General features: G+C 43.3%; 2 protein-coding genes across 5 annotated transcripts in view; one reads left to right on the forward strand and one right to left on the reverse strand.

The window, feature by feature from the left end:
- The window catches only part of STS (steroid sulfatase), a 211,852-nt gene extending 196,604 nt beyond the window's left edge, over window positions 1-15,248 (reverse strand). Inside the window, exon 1 of one of the 3 annotated variants that reach the window (XM_009197146.4) lies at window positions 14,244-15,248. The gene's annotated coding sequence lies outside the window, so the exon portion shown is untranslated. Of the gene's footprint in view, window positions 1-13,399; window positions 13,515-13,798 lie in introns of those variants that run through there. The other 2 variants (XM_009197147.4, XM_009197148.4) reach the window with 2 other exon arrangements.
- Window positions 13,647-17,530, forward strand: part of PUDP (pseudouridine 5'-phosphatase) — a 171,925-nt gene continuing 168,041 nt past the window's right edge. Inside the window, exon 1 of one of the 2 annotated variants that reach the window (XM_017953967.3) lies at window positions 13,647-13,829. In XM_017953967.3, the coding sequence (XP_017809456.1) occupies window positions 13,766-13,829 (64 nt within the window). In that variant the 5' untranslated portion in view covers window positions 13,647-13,765. The remainder of the gene's footprint in view (window positions 13,830-17,530) is intronic. The other variant, XM_003917376.4, reaches the window with a different exon arrangement.

Here is a 17,530-nt window from a genome sequence, read left to right on the forward strand (position 1 = left end):
CTATAGACACCAATTCACAGGGTATTCAGTAAAGCATTATCATGCATTCCTGGAGACAAAGAGTACCTACAGTAAATGACATGAAATGGAGCAAACTTTCTGTAAAATAATTTCAACACTTTTAATATTATTTTCAGTGAAAACTATTTTTAACATTCCTCCAACTCAATCTACTTGGGTTGGCACAGAAGACAAAACTGATGTGTACATGAAATATGCTGATACTCTGATAAGAAGTAAAGTAAGCATGAACTGGACGTCTTAATTCATTATAATTGCTTGTAAGATAACAGAGAGTTTACTTGAAAGAGATCAAAGGAATTTCTTAGCATCTCTCTTTGGGAGAAAAGTCATCCATTTGGTTGGCTCATAATTACCAGATTATGTACGGCATGCATTGCAAAAGTTAAATTGTTTTTGGATGTTCATTTTCTGTAATTAATATAATTTTTCAGAAAACAGTAACTGATCTCTGAACTACATACTCATTCTTCAGTTAACCTAGTTCTTTTATAGAGATGATCTTACATACACAAGCATACTGTAGAAAGTGCAGTAATAAACGCCACATCTTAAAACCAACATAGCCTGTTAAGAAACATTTGGCTTCAGCCAGGTGCGGTGGCTCAAGCATGCAATCCCAACACTTGGGAGGCCTAGGCAGACAGATCACTTGAGGTCAGGAGTTCAAGACCAGCCTGGCCAACATGGCAAAACCCCATCTCTACTAAAAACACACACAAAAATTAGCCAGGCACAGTGGCACGTGCCTGTAATCCCAGCTACTTGGGAGGCTGAAGCAGGAGAATTGCTGGAACCCGGGAGGTGGAGGTTGTGGTAAGCTGAGATTGCACCACTGCACTCTAGCCTGGGAGACAGGTCGAGATTCCATCTCAAAAAAAAGAAAAAAAAACAGAAAGAAACATTTGACTCCATGCATGGTCCTGAGGATAAACTCGGAGATCTATGTGTATGCCCTTCTAGAAGCAGGCATATATGTTCTTTTTCCACTCTTTAGGATACACTAACATTACAGATATTGAATCTGTATATTTAAAATGAAAAAGAGTGAAACAACTGTCAATTCCTTCTCAAATTTATCCTTTAGAAAAGCAGTAAGTTGAAAGCTTAAAATCATGTCAATCTTTCAGGGAATGCATTGGATGGCAGACATCTCCGGCATAGACGTTGTATCTAACTAAGACGCAGTGGGCCCAGTATTTTCATACATGAGGTTAATTGATGTAATTTCTCTTTTGTATAAACTATAGCACAAAATGCACTACTTCATTTGCTCATTTCCTTTCAGGATTCTTTCCTCTAAACTCCAGTATTCTTTATACCAAGCTTGTGTTTTCAAACTACCACTCTAATCCACAAAGACAAACTATTTGGCAATTACTTTCTTCTCCTTATAGACAGTCTTGTTTCAGGGCAAAGGAGCAAATGAGAACATATTAGATAAATTGTTGTAGGTGGTTTTACAGATATTTTCTTTAATGTAACACTACAGATAAAAAATGTACGAACTTTGATTAGTCCCACAGAAGAGAATTTAAAACTCTTCCTCCCAGAGCAAAGACTTGGCTCTTCTACTTATTCAGTTAATTCTTACCATGCTGCTCTTGAGCTATTCCAGGAAGGGAAAGAAATAGAAACCTTTAGACTTCCTTTGAAGCAGTGCAACTAAAGTAAATATTCCCTGTAAACAATTTTCTGTCATCACGTATCTCAACATCCTAGCAGCAGAGAAGCAAAACTAATAATCATATTAAAAATTTAACTCACCAGTTCTTACAAGGCTTTCAGAGAGGGCTCCTTACTGGGAGACTTAGACACTTTGTATGTCTCCTTCAAGGATCTCAAACAGCTTTTCATACCATCACATCGGACAAGCATCCCAGCCGAATGCTCATCGTGTGTGAATGATCATTTGACAGCCTGGGCAGTTATATTGGAGCATCATTGGCAATAAAGTCATCACTGAGTAATCAGCGAATCTATCATAAAAAAGTTATTTAACTGCATGTATTTCTCCACCTGGCCTTCCTCTCCCCCAGTCCCCCACACATTTTTAACATCACTCAGAGGGAAGTTGGACTTCCTTCACCAACTCATCACTTTGGAGGAGCTTTGGGTGCCAGCCCTGAATACTGAATTGCAATTCTTATTCACCTATTGACTCCCTAACCTGGAAAACAATCAGGAGTTCACTGAGAGGACTTCCTGTGGGCACTGAATTTTGCATTGCACGGTGTGCAGCAAGAAAAGGGAGTGTGTGTTGAGGAAGAAGAGGGAGGCTATATAATGGTGGGGTGGGACAGACAAACAGTGATGATTACTTTTTCGATGAACAACAACATAGGACGTGGGTTTAGGATGAGAAGAGCAAGGGTTTTGTTTTTAATGATCTGTCGAGAGCCTGATGCACCTAAGCCTTGCCAGCCTGTTTGTTAAGTGAGTTACACATACAACACAGTGCCAAGAGCCCCAAGGAATTCATTCTCTGTGTCAACACCACAGGGTTGGGCAATGAGCAGGGCTACCACTCAGCAGGGTGGTGTCCCATCAACACTGATGAAACAGCAGGCAGTCTTCTGACCACACACCTTGGGGAAAATCATATCCCAGTAAAAATAACTTCCAGTGTTTCTCTTTTATTAGTTTCCTCGTGTTGTTTGTTTTTACAGCATTTAGGGAAAAAGGAAAGGGAGAAAGCTTAAAAAAAAAAAAGCCTAATCTGAGTCTCTGTTTTCATTATTCTGCTTCTATAAATAAAAAATTGCTTATTTCTAGTTATTTTTGTGTGCCTCTGGCTCTCAGTAGGCACTCAAATAATATATAAAGTAGCGGTGTTAGCCCATTTTCTATTCTCAATAATAACCAAGGATTTGGGCATGCTGAAACCTGAAAAGTATTTTAACATGAATAAATATGACTCCGATTTTACCAAAAGGCAACGATTTGTCTCCCAGGGTCTCTATAAAACCTACTCATTGCAGAAATGTCTTATACCAGCTAGTGGTCAAAATTCCAGCACATCACATGATGTTTCTGGTCACTGAATGCTTTCAAGATCAAAGTTAAATGTCGAATGAAATGCTAAATCTCTGCAGCTTTAATTCCAGAGTAAGACTTCCTTTCCTCCCCACCCTACCTCCAGCTAAGGCATGCTTTTCGTGGTCCTGAAACAGAAGGCACACATGGGGAAGCTTCTGGCTTTCTCAATTGTCCTCCTCCCTCATTTCCCCTGCTGTGGTTACTGATCTCTCCACCTGGAGAGTAGCAGGAAAGGAAGGCGAAAAGGAGCAGAAGGTTCTTCTCCCACTGGCGCCGTCATGTGAAGATTTCAGGCAAACCTGAAGGGCATTTTTTTAAGTTCCTGGAAGCCAGGCCAGCTGGATCTCCCCCATCTGCAACTCCTGAGATGCGGGCGATGTCGTCTTTTCCTCCAACTGGTTTTCCAGTGGTGTCACTCTGCTGGAGTCTCCTCCTCATCCCAGATTTTGTGGGGCAAAAGTCCAAATCATTAAGGTTATCTGGTCATGCATATTTGTTTGAGGGACTCTGAAAGTGCAACCTAAATCAACTCCCCCTAGCCCTCGAGATCAGAAGTCTCTAGTGTAGATCTGGCAGGGATCAGGTGCCACCCACCTAGGTCCCCCAAGAGATGCACAATCAAATATCAACCTCTCTGACGAGTGTCGCTGAAGGCCTCAACATTGGATTGAGGCTAAGAGAGATGCATGCCATATCATTTGTTTTTATTTCATTTAGAAAACAAGAAAAAAGAAAGCCTAACTCCACTGGGGAAGAGGTAGGGCTATAATGCCATATAAACCTCTTCATAAGCCTTCACTTCTCTCGTTGCTGTGAGGCCAGAGATCCATAGGGTTCCTGGCTATCTACATGGAAAATTCCTATAGGATGCCATTTTTTTCCATCTCATTTCACGATGATGTCAAATGAGTATCCCGTTACAATAAATATTCTCCAGAATAATTTGTCTTGATATGTGGATGGAGGACTTTGGAGTCAGACAGACATGGTATTCTGATTCCAGCACCCACTAGCTGTATGACCTCCAAAAAGTGCTTAATCACTTGGGGCATCAGCTTTCTCACCAGTAAGGCAGGCAGAAGTATACATCTTAGGCCCCTCTGATCAATAACCCTTTATTGATTAGATATAATGTCCCAGGGCATGGTGCCTGGCCAAAAGAAATGGATGATCCTTTTTGGCAATTTTGAGAAGACAGAAGTGAAAAGATTTTACTTTACGAGCTATGAAAATTACTGTGCTTTAAGATCATGAAAAGCACAGATTTTGGTACATGAATTCGTGCAGATGCTTAATGAAATTGTTCAGAGTTGAACCTACCTGATATTTGACATTCCTATAACTGTGCCAACCATTAGAGGCATTGCACAGGAACCCTCAAGGTAACACTGGGCATGTCTTCATACTTGGGCCTGTACCCAGAAAGAACCCAATAGAGAGACTGTTGGTGGGAAATCCTGGAGTCCCACAGGAGAAGGACACATGCAATCAGAGATAAGCAAGAGAACACTCACTCTCAAAGACTGGACATGCAGCAATTGCATGAGCAAAGGTCAAGGCTTGATAATTAGGGCCCTGAATCAAGGAAAAAGCATCTCAATGCAAATCGGACAAGTGGGATGAGAGCAACACGGTGCTCACAGAAGGGTTCTCCTCTTAGCCATGCAGAAGGAAGAGACCTGGAGCCCCAGAATCCAGTTTACAGTCTCCCTATTGCAACATCCACAACTGCACAAGACAAACAGTAGTGAGCTCTGTATATATTCAGGATGGGCTCAACTACTCTTCTCCAAGCCATTTGCCAACTTCATAAATTCTAGAAACGTTAAAACACCGAAAGTGCTCTCAAATCTCTGGTTTGGGGACCCCCTCCTTGTCTATTAAAGTAAAGGTTATGGCACAGGAAAGGGCAAAAACACATGGAAAACCCCAGAATTCCTCCTATGTGTGTTACATGAAACATGGTTGGGGGTAGATCAAAGAAGGAACACAAAAAATTATGAATAGTTTCTGGGTATTTTTGCATATTTGTGGTTTTTAATTATCATTCACTTTCCATTTTTCAGGAGCAGATTTAATCACAGCCTTCTCCTTGCTATACTGCATTTCCATGTTTCAAGTTACAGCTTTATTATTAAACCAAAACCTAAGTCCTAGTAAATTACCTTTCTTTAACTGGCATCCTAGTTTACTCCAGGAGGAAGGGATCATGGAAATTTATTGCCTCTAAGATTCTTTCAGAGTGGTTTAAAGGGCCCTAGGAAATTGACTTGAAATAAATGCTTCCAAATGTTATTGTTTATGCACTAATACAACAGCAGCCAATAAACATATTCAACTGAAATGTGCCCACAAGAGAACAAAATACATGTGTTGTACCTGTTTGACCCATCTACTTCACTTAGCCTATTAAACAACTCTCAAACCTATGCAATTATATATAAATATATATACACATATATTATATATAAAGACCTTTCGCCTGAAGTTTGTTAGAACCACACATACATCCAAAGAGAAGAGCCAGCTAAAAATAAAAACCCCACACATGCATGCACCTATATGTGTGTATATATGTAATAAATTAACTACATTTAAATCATATACACAATAACTCCTGACTTAACGTCAATAGATTCTCAGAATTTTTTTTTTTTTTTTTTTGAGATAGGTTCTCACTATGACACCCAGGCTGGAGTACAGTGGCACGATCAGAGCTCACTGCAGCCTCGACCTCCCAGGCTTAAGCAATCCTCCCACCTCAGTCCCCTCAAGTAGCTGGGACAACAGGTACATGCCATCCCACCCAGCTAATTTTTGTATTTTTTTGTAGAGATGGGGTTTCACCATGTTGCCCAGGCTGGTCTTGAACTCCTGAGCTCAAGCAATCCACTGGCCTCGGCCTCCCAAAGTGCTGAGATTATAGGCGTGAGCCTCCATACCTGGCTGATTCTTGGAAATTGCAACTTTAAGGGGAACGATATACAGCATATTGTTTCATTCAACATCATTTTGTTATAAAGTTGATGAGAACAAAAAATGGCTTTGTTATATGTGGCTTTGCTTAAAGTCACAGTTTCCAAAGACCTCCAAACAAGTGAGAACCTACTGTAATCATCTTTCTTCTTAACTTTCTTAAAGTCATGCAGTTGCATTATTTGTAATATAATATTTAACATACACATTTGTGAATATATACAAACTAAATATATTGAAGTTATATATAAAGGCATTTCCTCAAGTTTATCAAAACCATGCACACCAATATATTATTTATATAGCTTATATAACATATGTATGGTATACATATATACATATAAACATATTCTGTTCCCTTTAAGATTCTTAAAATGTTAACTATTTGAGGTACCTAAGATTCTCATTCTCTGAATTTTGCTCTGTAAATTTACTCTGCTTTTCCAATGTGTTTGGTGTCACGCTCACTTGGCAAAATCCCACAGCCTTACTGAATGATTGCTTCTCAAGAAAGTTGGTGGTGAGGCAGAATGTAAGTCAGAATGGACCCTATGCCTAACAGTAATCTGGTATTTCTAAAGTGTGTTTGAAGGAGATATTATGTTCTTTTTAAAGAGCATGTGTGATGGCCCCTGTTGAGTAAGTCTGAGAATTGTTGTGTTAAAAAAAAATGGGAAGATCATTGACCACAAAAATGGGAGAGTTTCAAATGAACACGTGGCTATGAATTGAGGAGGCAAGGACTCATTCAGCACATTTTCCAGGCTTACATGATCATGGGGAAGCTGAAGGGAGACGCTGTGCAACCAGCTTTCTGTTCCCTCCAGATGTTAGCTTGCACTAAGCAGCACAGGAGTTGGGTGCAAGTAAAATAAAGGCGAAAACTTTCAATCCTAGAAATGACTGGTTGAACCATGTTATCGCTGATATGCCATACTGATATCAGAATTGAAGAAAACAAATGTTCCTTGTTTATTTTTGAAGGTTCCTTTTCCTTATCGTTTTTTTGCTGGTGGTTTCTAGAATAGTTTTTTCCCCTTTATTTGCACATTCATTCTTGTGTTTGATTTTGATATTATCTATTCATGTTGTGGTCCTGATTGCTTAAGCACAACATAAGAAATTTTGAAAACATATATGAAACATATTAATAGATATTTTTTGCCTTTTGGCTTTTCTTGGGGAAGGAAGACCAACAGAGGTTGAACTCTCCACCCTGATCATTTTCAGGTATATGACTTGAGGCAAGGTACCTGACTTTCCTCACGCTCCATTTCTTTATTTCTATAAGAAGAAGAATTCCATTGTTTACCTTGCAAAGTTGCTGAGTCAATGAAGTAAGAGATCATTTATAAAGTTCTAAGCACATTCTAATTGTTTGAGGGCTGGTGGTTATTACCACAGTTGCTATGAAACAATGAGCCAACTTTAACCATAAACTACTCACTCTTTCATCTCAGACACTCAGCATGTGGCCTTTCTAAACACTTTGGAGAAGTGACCAGAGCACTAAGCAACTTGCATAAGATGTGACAGGAACTCAGAGCCTTGCAGGTGGGCATGTGGTTTATTCAGAAGCAGCGACGACACAAGGCACACATTAGAGACGGCACTCAGCACTCTGCGTGGTGAGCTCCAGCTGTGATTCCACTCAAGGAGAGAAGCTTCAGTGGGCAGGGCCAGTGGGTACCCCTCTTTGTGAATGTGGTGCAAGACACAGCAAAGGCCCAAGTTGCTGACATCCCCAGTTGTATCCATTATGGGTGCACAAACCCCTCACAGGTCCTGGAGGGAGGAGGCTACGCTAGAGGCAACATCAGGAGGGAAAGAAAAAAGGAAAAGAGGGAGAGAGGGCAGGAGAGGGGGAGGGAGTTTAGAAGGAGAACAGGAAGACAGGAAAAGAGAGAAGAAAGAAAGGAAGGGAAGGAAGCAGGGAGGGAGTCGAGCAGGAGGACAGGAAGGAAGGAAGGAAGACAGGAAAAGAGAGAAGGAGGAAAGAAAGGGAAGGAAGCAGAGAGGGAGGGAGTCGAGGAAGAGGACAGGAAGGGAGACAGGAAAAGAGAGAAGGAGGAAAGGAAGGGAGGGAAGGAGAGAGGGAGGGAGTTGAGGAGAACAGGAAGGAAGATGGGAAAAGAGAGAAGGAGGAAAGGAAGAGAAGGAAGCAGAGAGGGAGGGAGTCGAGGAGGAGGACAGAAAGGAAGCCAGGAAAAGAGAGAAGGAGGAAAGGAAGGGAAGAAAAGAGAGAGTGCAGGAGGAGAACAGGAAGGAAAACAGGGAAAGAGAGAAGGAGGAAAGGAAGAGAGGGAAGGAGTCAAGGAGGAGGACAGGAGGAAGACAGAAGGAAAGGAAGGGAAGGAAGGAGAGAGGGAGAGAGTGGAGGAGGAGATCAGGAAGGAAGACAGGAAAAGAGAGGAGGAGGAAAGGAAGGGAGGGAAGGAGAGAGGGAAGGAGTCGAGGAGGACAGGAAGGAAGACAGGGAAAGAGAGAAGGAGGAAAGGAAGGGAGGAAAGGAGAGAGGGAGGGAGTTGAGGAGGAGGACAGGAAGGAAGACAGGGAAAGAGAGAAGGAGGAAAGAAAGGGAAGGAAGGAGAAACAGAGAGAGGGGCAAACGAGGAGGGAACTGTTTGGAGTCAGGAGCCCTAAATCCCAGAACAATATGATGATAAAGGGTGGGGAGTGATGAAGCCTGAGCCCCTCTCTCAGATGTCTAGTTATGTCTAGTCAGTGAGAATCCTGGCAGGACAGAGGAAATTCGAACTCATGGTAAGGTCTGACCACATGCTTCACTTCTCCACATTTTTGGAGCACACATCCTCCCTTCACATGTGCTATTTTAGAATAGTGTGTGTCTACTTAGGCACTAACATTACGGATATTACGAAACATGATCTGTAATCATTAGTGAAGGCTATAAAGCTGATGCTGGAATTTCTACTTTCTTGTTATTAAGAGGAAGCTACATTTTATTATTTTCATAGGCATGTCTTTGATCCCTTTGTCCATTTTTTGAGAGCTGATTTAAAAATTAAATAATATAAACCGTAAATACACTTTACCTTAATATGTACATTGCATTATGCTGAAATCAAATAAAATGGTTGAAAGCAATGATGTCTCCCCTCCTCCCTGTAAGGATACCTGGAGAAAAGACCAAGACACAAGAACACTGACCAGTGTTCACACAAATATTAAATGTTAGGGCTGGGTGCCATGGCTCCTGCCTGTACTTCCAGCACTTTGGAAGGCCAAGGCAGGTGGATCACTTGAGGTCAGGAGTTTAAGACTAGCCTGGCCAACATGGTGAAACCCCGTCTCCACTAAAAAATACAAAAATTAGCCAGGCATGGTGGTGGGCACCTGCAGTCCCAGCTACCCAGGAGGCTGAGGTGGCAGGATCGCTTGAACCCGGAAGGGTGGGGTTGCAGTGAGCCAACATCATGCCACTGCACTCCAGCCTGGGCGACACAGTGAGATCCTGTCTCAAAAAATAAAATAAAATAAAAATAAATGTTGGTAAACTTAACACATTTGCTACTTCTTTACATTAAAATGATAATCCTGGCTGGGCGCGGTGGCTAACGCCTGTAATCCCAGCACTTTGGGAGGCTTAGGCAGGCGGATCACAATGTCAGGAGATCGAGACCATCCTGGCTAACATGGTGAAATCCCGCCTCTACTAAAAAATACAAAAGAATTAGCCGGGGGCATAGTGGCGGGCACCTGTAGTCCCAGCTACTCGGGAAGCTGAGGCAGGAAAATGTCGTGAATCCAAGAGGCAGAGCTTGCAGTGAGCCGAGATCGCGCCACTGTACTCCAGCCTGGGCGACGGAGTGAGACTCCGTCTCAAAAAAAAAACCAAATAAATAAAATAACAACAATAATAATAATCCTAAGCCCCCTCCCCACAATGAAGTAGCTGGTATACCCCGGAGGGGGTCAATGGTCTAGACCATTGGATGTCCTGGTTGAAAGGCAGATGCTGAGTCGGTCAGTCTGGGGGTGGCAGCTGGGATTCTGCATTTCTAGTGAGCTCCCAGCGGATGCCGGCACTACCAGTTCAGATCACATCTGTTATCCACCACTGCAGAGAAGCAAACCGGACCTCTCGCTCAGAGCCAGTTTGTACTCTGATGGTGAAGGGGTTCAAAAACAATGACCCTCCCCACACACAAGTACCAGATACGTCCGAGAGTACAAAACCAGGAGTGGCGAATTCAGCCATTTATGTCAGGCTCCCTTCCAGAGCTCACTGGGCTGGGAGGAAACCAGCAGCGGGAAGGGGTGAGAATATTCAGTGCCTCTGAAGCAAGAGACTTCCTAAGTCAACATTGCTAAGCCAGCTATATAGGGGAAGAAGGCAGGTAAGTCTGCAGCAAGGAGCTCAAATTGAGGCCCCATCAGATGAAGTCAGAGCTTTCTGGTCTCTCAGCATCATCAAGAAAAGTGGACTGTGTACAGCCACTGAGAAAGATGGTCCCTAGTCCAACCTGTTACCCTCCATCTACACTGGGCAAGATGTGTGCCCCAGAAAAGTAAAGAGAATAATGGGGCAAAGGGGGCTCACAGAAAACAGATATAGCAGACTGGAAACCAAATACAACAGATAACAAAAGCACAGAGACACAGGAACCAGAACAAACTAAGGAAGTTGAAATAAGCTAAGACTTCATAGAGGATGGCATATGTATACATACACAATAAATGGCATGTTTAAGTTTGTATGTTGTGTGAAAGAAGATCGTCTGTTTATCTGTTCCATTGTTAATGTGTTTTTGATACCATCATACCGTAGTTTACTGGATCATTTCTACTGTATCTTAAAATTGTCAGGAAAAGTAACTTATTGTCCCATGGGGAAAACACAATTGTACAAAAGTAAACTGTAATTCATGGAAGGAAATGCATCCCTGTCAGCATAGAAGCTGGCCATCTTTGGCTGTTGGAGAATTATGAAAAGCTAAAAACTAACTTGTTATATGTGTACAAACCACATTGCTAGAACAAAATTTCATTCTTTTCCAAACTAGCTTGTGACAGAGAAGCATTCACACAGTCAGGTTGTTTTCTTTTTTTTAAGCAAAGAGGAGTCTTCCATCTTATGCATAGAAGTGATGTTACTGAAAAGTATAGAAAATAAGACTTATAAAAAAATAATGTGAAGCACGTTTTCACATCTGTGGAGAGCTGAAGTACCTAAGGTTTCCCAATCTGTCTCTTCCACAATCACTGTGAGGCTTTGCCATTTCGTCAAAATGGGACTGGGGCCTTTTTTCCTATGAAAAATACTCTTTATTGGCCGGGCCTGGTGGCTCACACCTGTAATCCCAGCACTTTGAGAAGTGATCTACCCTAGTGGGCAGATCACTAGGTCAGGAGTTCAAGACCAGCCTGGCCAATATGATAAAACCCCATCTCTACAAAAAAATACAAAAATTAGCTGAGTGTGGTGGCTGGTGCCTGTAATCCCAGCTACTCGGAAGGCTGAGGCAGGAGAATCACTTGAAGCCGGGATGCTGAGGCTGCAGTGAGCAGAGATTGCACCACTGTGCTCCAGCCTGGGCGACAGAGTGAGACTCTGTCTCATTAAAAAAAAAAAAAAAAAAAAAGAAGAGAAAAAGAAAAATACTCTTTTTTAATTTAATGACTAAACAGAAATGTCAGGTGGTTACGATACCAAAAAAATAACAGAAACTCTGACATGTGTGCATCCATTTGTTTCCAGAGAATGGAAAGAAACTGGGAGGGAGAATTCTAAAGACTCCAGGTGGAAAATACTGTCATACTTACTGTAGGTACCACAGCAATGTGTGTGGAATGCATCTATTATGGAATTGTGTTCCCCAAAAATATATGTTGGAGTCCTCATCCCCACTACCTCAGAATGTGACCTTATTTGGAAACAGGATCTTGTCAGAGGTAATCAAATTAAAATGTAGTCATTAGGGTGGTCCTTAGTCCAATAAGAATGGTGTTCTTAAAAAAGGAGAAAATTTGGACACAGAGACACACACAGAGGGAAGACAACAGGACAAGATACAGGGAAAAGAAAGCAGGTTCAAGCTGAGGAGAAAGGCCTGGAACAGGTCCTTTCCTCACAGCCCTCAGAAGGAATTAAGACTGCTGACATCTTGATCTAGGACTTCTGGCCTCCAGATCTGTGACACAATATACATCTGTTGTTTAGGTTACTTAGCCTGTGGTACATTATTATGGCAGCTGTAGCAAACTAATACAGAAACCATGAATGACTGTATTTGAGTCACACAAGTCCCTTCCTAATTTGCTCATAAATTGCCTTCTCTGAAATTCCGTGTCCTCAAAGGGAAATCACGATTGCATTAAACGGGGGAAGCTATCTTATAGCACCAGCTGTAAGAACACATAATTTTATTGACTATATATTATGCACTAGTACTAAGGGCCTGGCCTGCCTCACCTCCTTTATCACCTCCATTTTACCCAGGAGGAAACAGACACAGATGCATTTTGTCTATCACAGATGATAATTCTTGCTGAATCCAGGCGTGCCCCCATCCACCATGTAGGCACTAAACTAGAAATACATCCTTATGTTTACACCTGTTTTTTGTTTTGTTTTGTTTTTATCTTTTTCCCCTTTTGTGGAGAACAGGGTCTCGCTATATTGCCCAGTTCTTAAACTCCTGGGCTCAAAGTATTCCCGCAACTCCCACCTCTGCCTCCCTAAGTACTGGGATTACAGGTGTGAGCCACTGCGCCACACACACCCTCACATTTTTAAAGTCTTAAAACTCTCTTATTTCCGCTTCTCAAAAGGTCCAATCCTTGTCCTTAAACGTGAATATACCGCATAAACAAACACAAAATGCAAACAGGGACAAGAAAGTATTTTTCTGACGATGGCAAGGGGGTGGGAAAAAAAGAAAGCTGTTTAGGTGGCATTTGAAAAGTTAAAAAAGGAAGAAAACTCAGAGCAGCCCAAAAGACAGATGATACCTAAGAAGGAACAACCAGCAAGGCATGTTGACTATTAGTATTATTTCAGCATCCTCCTTGCGCAGCTTGGCTTTGCTCTGGGACAATGCACCAGCCTGGGACACTCAGAGATGCAGGCACGGAGGTGGTGCAGCCTCTACGCACACTGCGCATGCGCGGCTGCCGGTTCAAGTCGCGGTCCAGGACCGCAGGGAGGCGGGCAACCGAAACTGAGAAAAACCCACCCACGGTCTAGGGGCTGGCGGCTCGGGCGAACCCACCCAGGGACCTCGTGACCAAGGCCATTTGTCTGCAACCTGATGGCTAGCAGTGATGCCACCCTGAGAAACTTCAACCCCCTCTCCTCACTCGACAGTCCCTTGTACTGTCCCTCCTTCCTCATTCACACCTGATACAAAGTCAAGCAGTGAATTTGCCCTCTCGGCTCTGCGCGGCCGCTGACTGCGTAGCTTGGACCGATTCCGGGTGTGAAGTGAGGAGGAGTTGATACGGGTAAACGTATCACGCCGGCCCGCGACGCATCCCTGGTCTGCAGCTGCTGCTGCGGCGAAAGCCCGAGGTGCGCGTGCGCGGAGCGGCACTAGGCAGCCCAGGACGCTAGGGCTCCGAGCCGCCCGGCGAGGGGCCGCGGGAGGCGCGTGCGCAGAGCGGCCCGGTCGCGCGAGGAGGCCCTGAGTGCGCGTGCGCGTGCGCGGGGCGGGCGGGTGCGCGCGCACTTCCTCCTCGCCCCCACCCAAATCCAGAAGGCGGCACCATGGCGGCGCCCCCGCCGCAGCCCGTCACCCACCTCATCTTTGACATGGACGGACTTCTTCTGGGTGGGTAGTGTGCGGCCGCCGCCTCCCGTGAGGGCGGTCTTGGGTGGGCGTGGGAACGGTCGGCGCGGGATACGTCACGACCGGGGGGCCGCGGCGGGGGGGTGTTCGAGCAGGGACGCTCGGGCTCCCGCGCGCTCTGCCCCCCGCCGGCCCCGAAGTCGGGCGGCGGCCGGGAGCGCCCGCGGCGTCTACGCGGCCCCAGCACCCGCTTCCGGTCGGCGGGCCGCCCGTGGGGCTGGAGCACGTGGGCGCGGTCCCTGGGGACCACCGGGCGGGCGCGCGGCTCCGCGTCCTCTCCGCAGAGTGCGGCGCGGCGGGACCTCCGCGCTGTCTTTTCGGTTATCCAGGCGTGCGACCTTGAGAGGTGCCCAGCCTCAGTTTCCCCGTCTCCAAGCTAGCCTGGAGGATACTTGCCTGCCTGCTCCAAGGTTGCTGCTGTGGGCGCACCTTGATGGTAGCATCCTACATGGTAGCGGTTCTCCACCTGGCGGTTTTGCCGCCCTGAGGGCATCTGGCAATGGCGATGTCAGGAGACATTTTGGCTGTCGCAGCTGGCGTGGAGTGATGGGGTCACTGGCATCTAGTGGGGTCTAGACCAGCGATACTGCTAAACTTCCCGCAGTGCACAGGAGTGCCCTATGCAACCATAAGGAATTATCCCGCGCCGTCAGCAGCGTAGAGGCACAGAAGGTCTGTCAAGTGGTCTGGCTGCCTAGGGTGACCAGCACCAGGGACATCACCTGGGGGCCACTTGTAAATGTAGAAGTTGGGGCCCCACCCTACCCCTGCCCAATCAGAATCTGCATTTTAACAAGTGCGTGAACGTTTGAGAACCACTGCTCTATCAATCCGAGGCATTAAGAAACACTTGGCAGTGTACTAAGGTAGTCAGTCATAGCACATGTGAACTTCACCAGCCAAGAGGAATTCAAGTAGAATTCAAAGAATAAAACCCTGTTTTTAACTCAAGACAGAACTATGCTGAACTCTACCCAAAGCCTCAACACAACACTATGACACATAATCACCAGGAGGCTTCATATATCTATAAACATGTCTGCATACTCTGTGTAGACAGCTGACCTGCTTGTTTACGTATATCATTCCTTCATTTCAAAACCCTGCAAGTTAGGAGGAAGTATTTGCATTTCAGTAATTAAAAAAAAAGAAAAAACCCTGAAGCTCAGAGAGGTAAAGCTACTTGCCCAAGGTCACACAGCTAATAAGAAGCCAAGCTGACAACCGATTCTAGATTGATCCCGTTCTAAATATAAATGATGTTGAGCTCATCTTAAATTGTGAATGTGACCTTGTTTCTGCTCATCATATTGCTGGGTAATTCACTAGCAGTGTTTTGTTTTAAAAAGGCACACAGAAACCATTCTCTTCATTTTATGAACACACAGGTATAAACTGATAAATTCCAAAGGAAAAAAAATCCCCGTGGAGGTCACTAATTGGAGCCAACGGTGTATGCAGCTACTAAATTTGAAATGACTCAATGTCAGAAAGCTTCTGGGATACATAGGTATAGTTTGTAGACATGAATTTTCCTACTCCAGTGGTCAAGAAGCTAAATTGTCAAATAAATTTCTTACCCTCTAATAAAGGTCCAGAGAACCTGTTCTGGGAGTCTCATGAATTTTAATACCCAACAAGATGTCTCATTAAAATTAAATTTATTAAACTTCTAAATGAGCTTGATGCCTCATTCTGATTCTAGATTCGCACATAACCATGCCCTGAAGTGATGAATGTGACTTAAATGGCATTACAAGCATTGACCTCACATCGTTACCCAATCCTCTGATCTAGTCAGATAACCAAGAATTAGTGCTATTTGGAAAAATAAGCCATACTTCTTATTCCCCTCCCTCATTTTCTGCCCATTTCCTCCTTTCCTGCCCTACCTCTTCTTTGAGGTGGTAAGGCCTTGCAAAACTTTCTTGGAAATATAACTTTGCTTATCCCATTCTTTCATCAAATGTATAAATACAAAACACAGCTTTCCTGAATGTACCACTTTAATCTACCAGATTATGCCTGCTCTCATTCTTTAGCACCTCACTTCAGTGTATCTGTTGTTTGCATAACAATATATTATCAATTTATAATGAGTTGTTTTACAGTAGGTCTGTTTTTCGGGAATTTTGAGTGCATTTTCCTAGGAAGTTCTATTTGTCGATGTGGCCCCAATACTTGCATACTTGGGGAAGTAAAATTGAAAACGAATAGTTTCATGGAGGATTGTTAACATTAGAGGAGAAGCTTGTTTAATCAGAGGAGAATGAGGAAGTAAATGGAGATTTTAGAGGAAATGTTGACCAGGAAGAAAGCCAGGACACTTTCCCATGTTTTTGACATGTACGATGCTGTTGTCCTTTTTTTAAAAACAAAACAAAACAAAAAAAACACTTTGGATTCTGTTTCTCATTACCAAGTTAACAGTCAGTTATGATTTAGGTAATATTAATAATTTTTGCTCTCAGATGCCACTCAGAGAAAGAGAATAGGGGACTGGGATTAGTTAAAAACTGGAATGATTTTGAAAGAAGAAGATGACAGTTATTAAACAGTATCTCAGCAGCTGGACAGGGAAGATGATTCCTTTTGTAAATAACCGAAATTAGGAACACAAAAGATGGTCCCAATTTCTTTAAAAGAGAAGATAGTTTGTTGTCCAGAGCAGTTCTGTCTCGCAGAATTGAGCCAGGTAGAAATTTTGGGGAGCAACTTTTAATAAGTAAAAAGATACAGATGACATTGATTTGAATGATGTAACCTAATGTATCAAAAATATTATTTAATACAAAGTCAATATAAGAAAATCATTGAAGTTTTTGACATTAATTTTGATACTAGGTCCTCAAAATCTGTGTGTGTTTTATACATACAACATATCTCAGTTTGAACTAGCCTCATTTCAAGCACTCTGTAGCCTCACTTGGTGGGTGGCTACTGGCTTGGGCAGCATGGGTCTAGGTCTTTGTGGAGAAACTCAAGATCTTGTCTGTTGATAATGGCTATGCTGGGAGGGCCAGGCAGAGGATGGGTATTAAGAATATTCAGAATTAGAAGTTTTGGTGTATGTAAAATGTGGTATGTGTAAAATGTGGTTTTCTTGGAGTCTAACACAGAATTATTTAAAATCCTTTTAAAATCAAAGGAAAATAAGCTTATTTCCAAATTCTTAAATATCATCAAATAATAAGGTAGATCTGCGAAGGGTAATAAGAACATTTGCAGTGTTGACCATAATATACCACATCTTTATAAATCCAGATTGCAGGATTTTAATGAGTGACTTCTGCTTCACCTTTATATAGTAAAATGAAGACCTCTTCTGTGCCTTCTTGCACTCCCATAGCTTCCTCTTTGCCAAATAATAGCACTTGAGACTGTAAGTGCCTGCCTCACTGTCTGGGGCCCAGGAGACACTAAGAGGGCACGGAGGTAGGGTCTCGGTGGGGATCACCAAGCCCAGTACTGATGGGATTGTAGGCTGCTTGAGACAGTTGACAGTCATGTCCACTGTGTGGCCAAAATTCCACAGACATAGCGTGAGTGTGTTTCGCGCTATCATTCTTTGTTAACTTCATGTAGGCTGTTTCTTTAGACACCGGAACATCCATATAGCTGATGACAAAAATAGATTTTTCTTACGTAATATTAGCGCATGCCCTAGACATATTGTCAGAAGA

Source organism: Papio anubis, chromosome X, assembly GCF_008728515.1.
Source record: "Papio anubis isolate 15944 chromosome X, Panubis1.0, whole genome shotgun sequence".
Taxonomy (NCBI): Eukaryota; Metazoa; Chordata; class Mammalia; order Primates; family Cercopithecidae; genus Papio; species Papio anubis.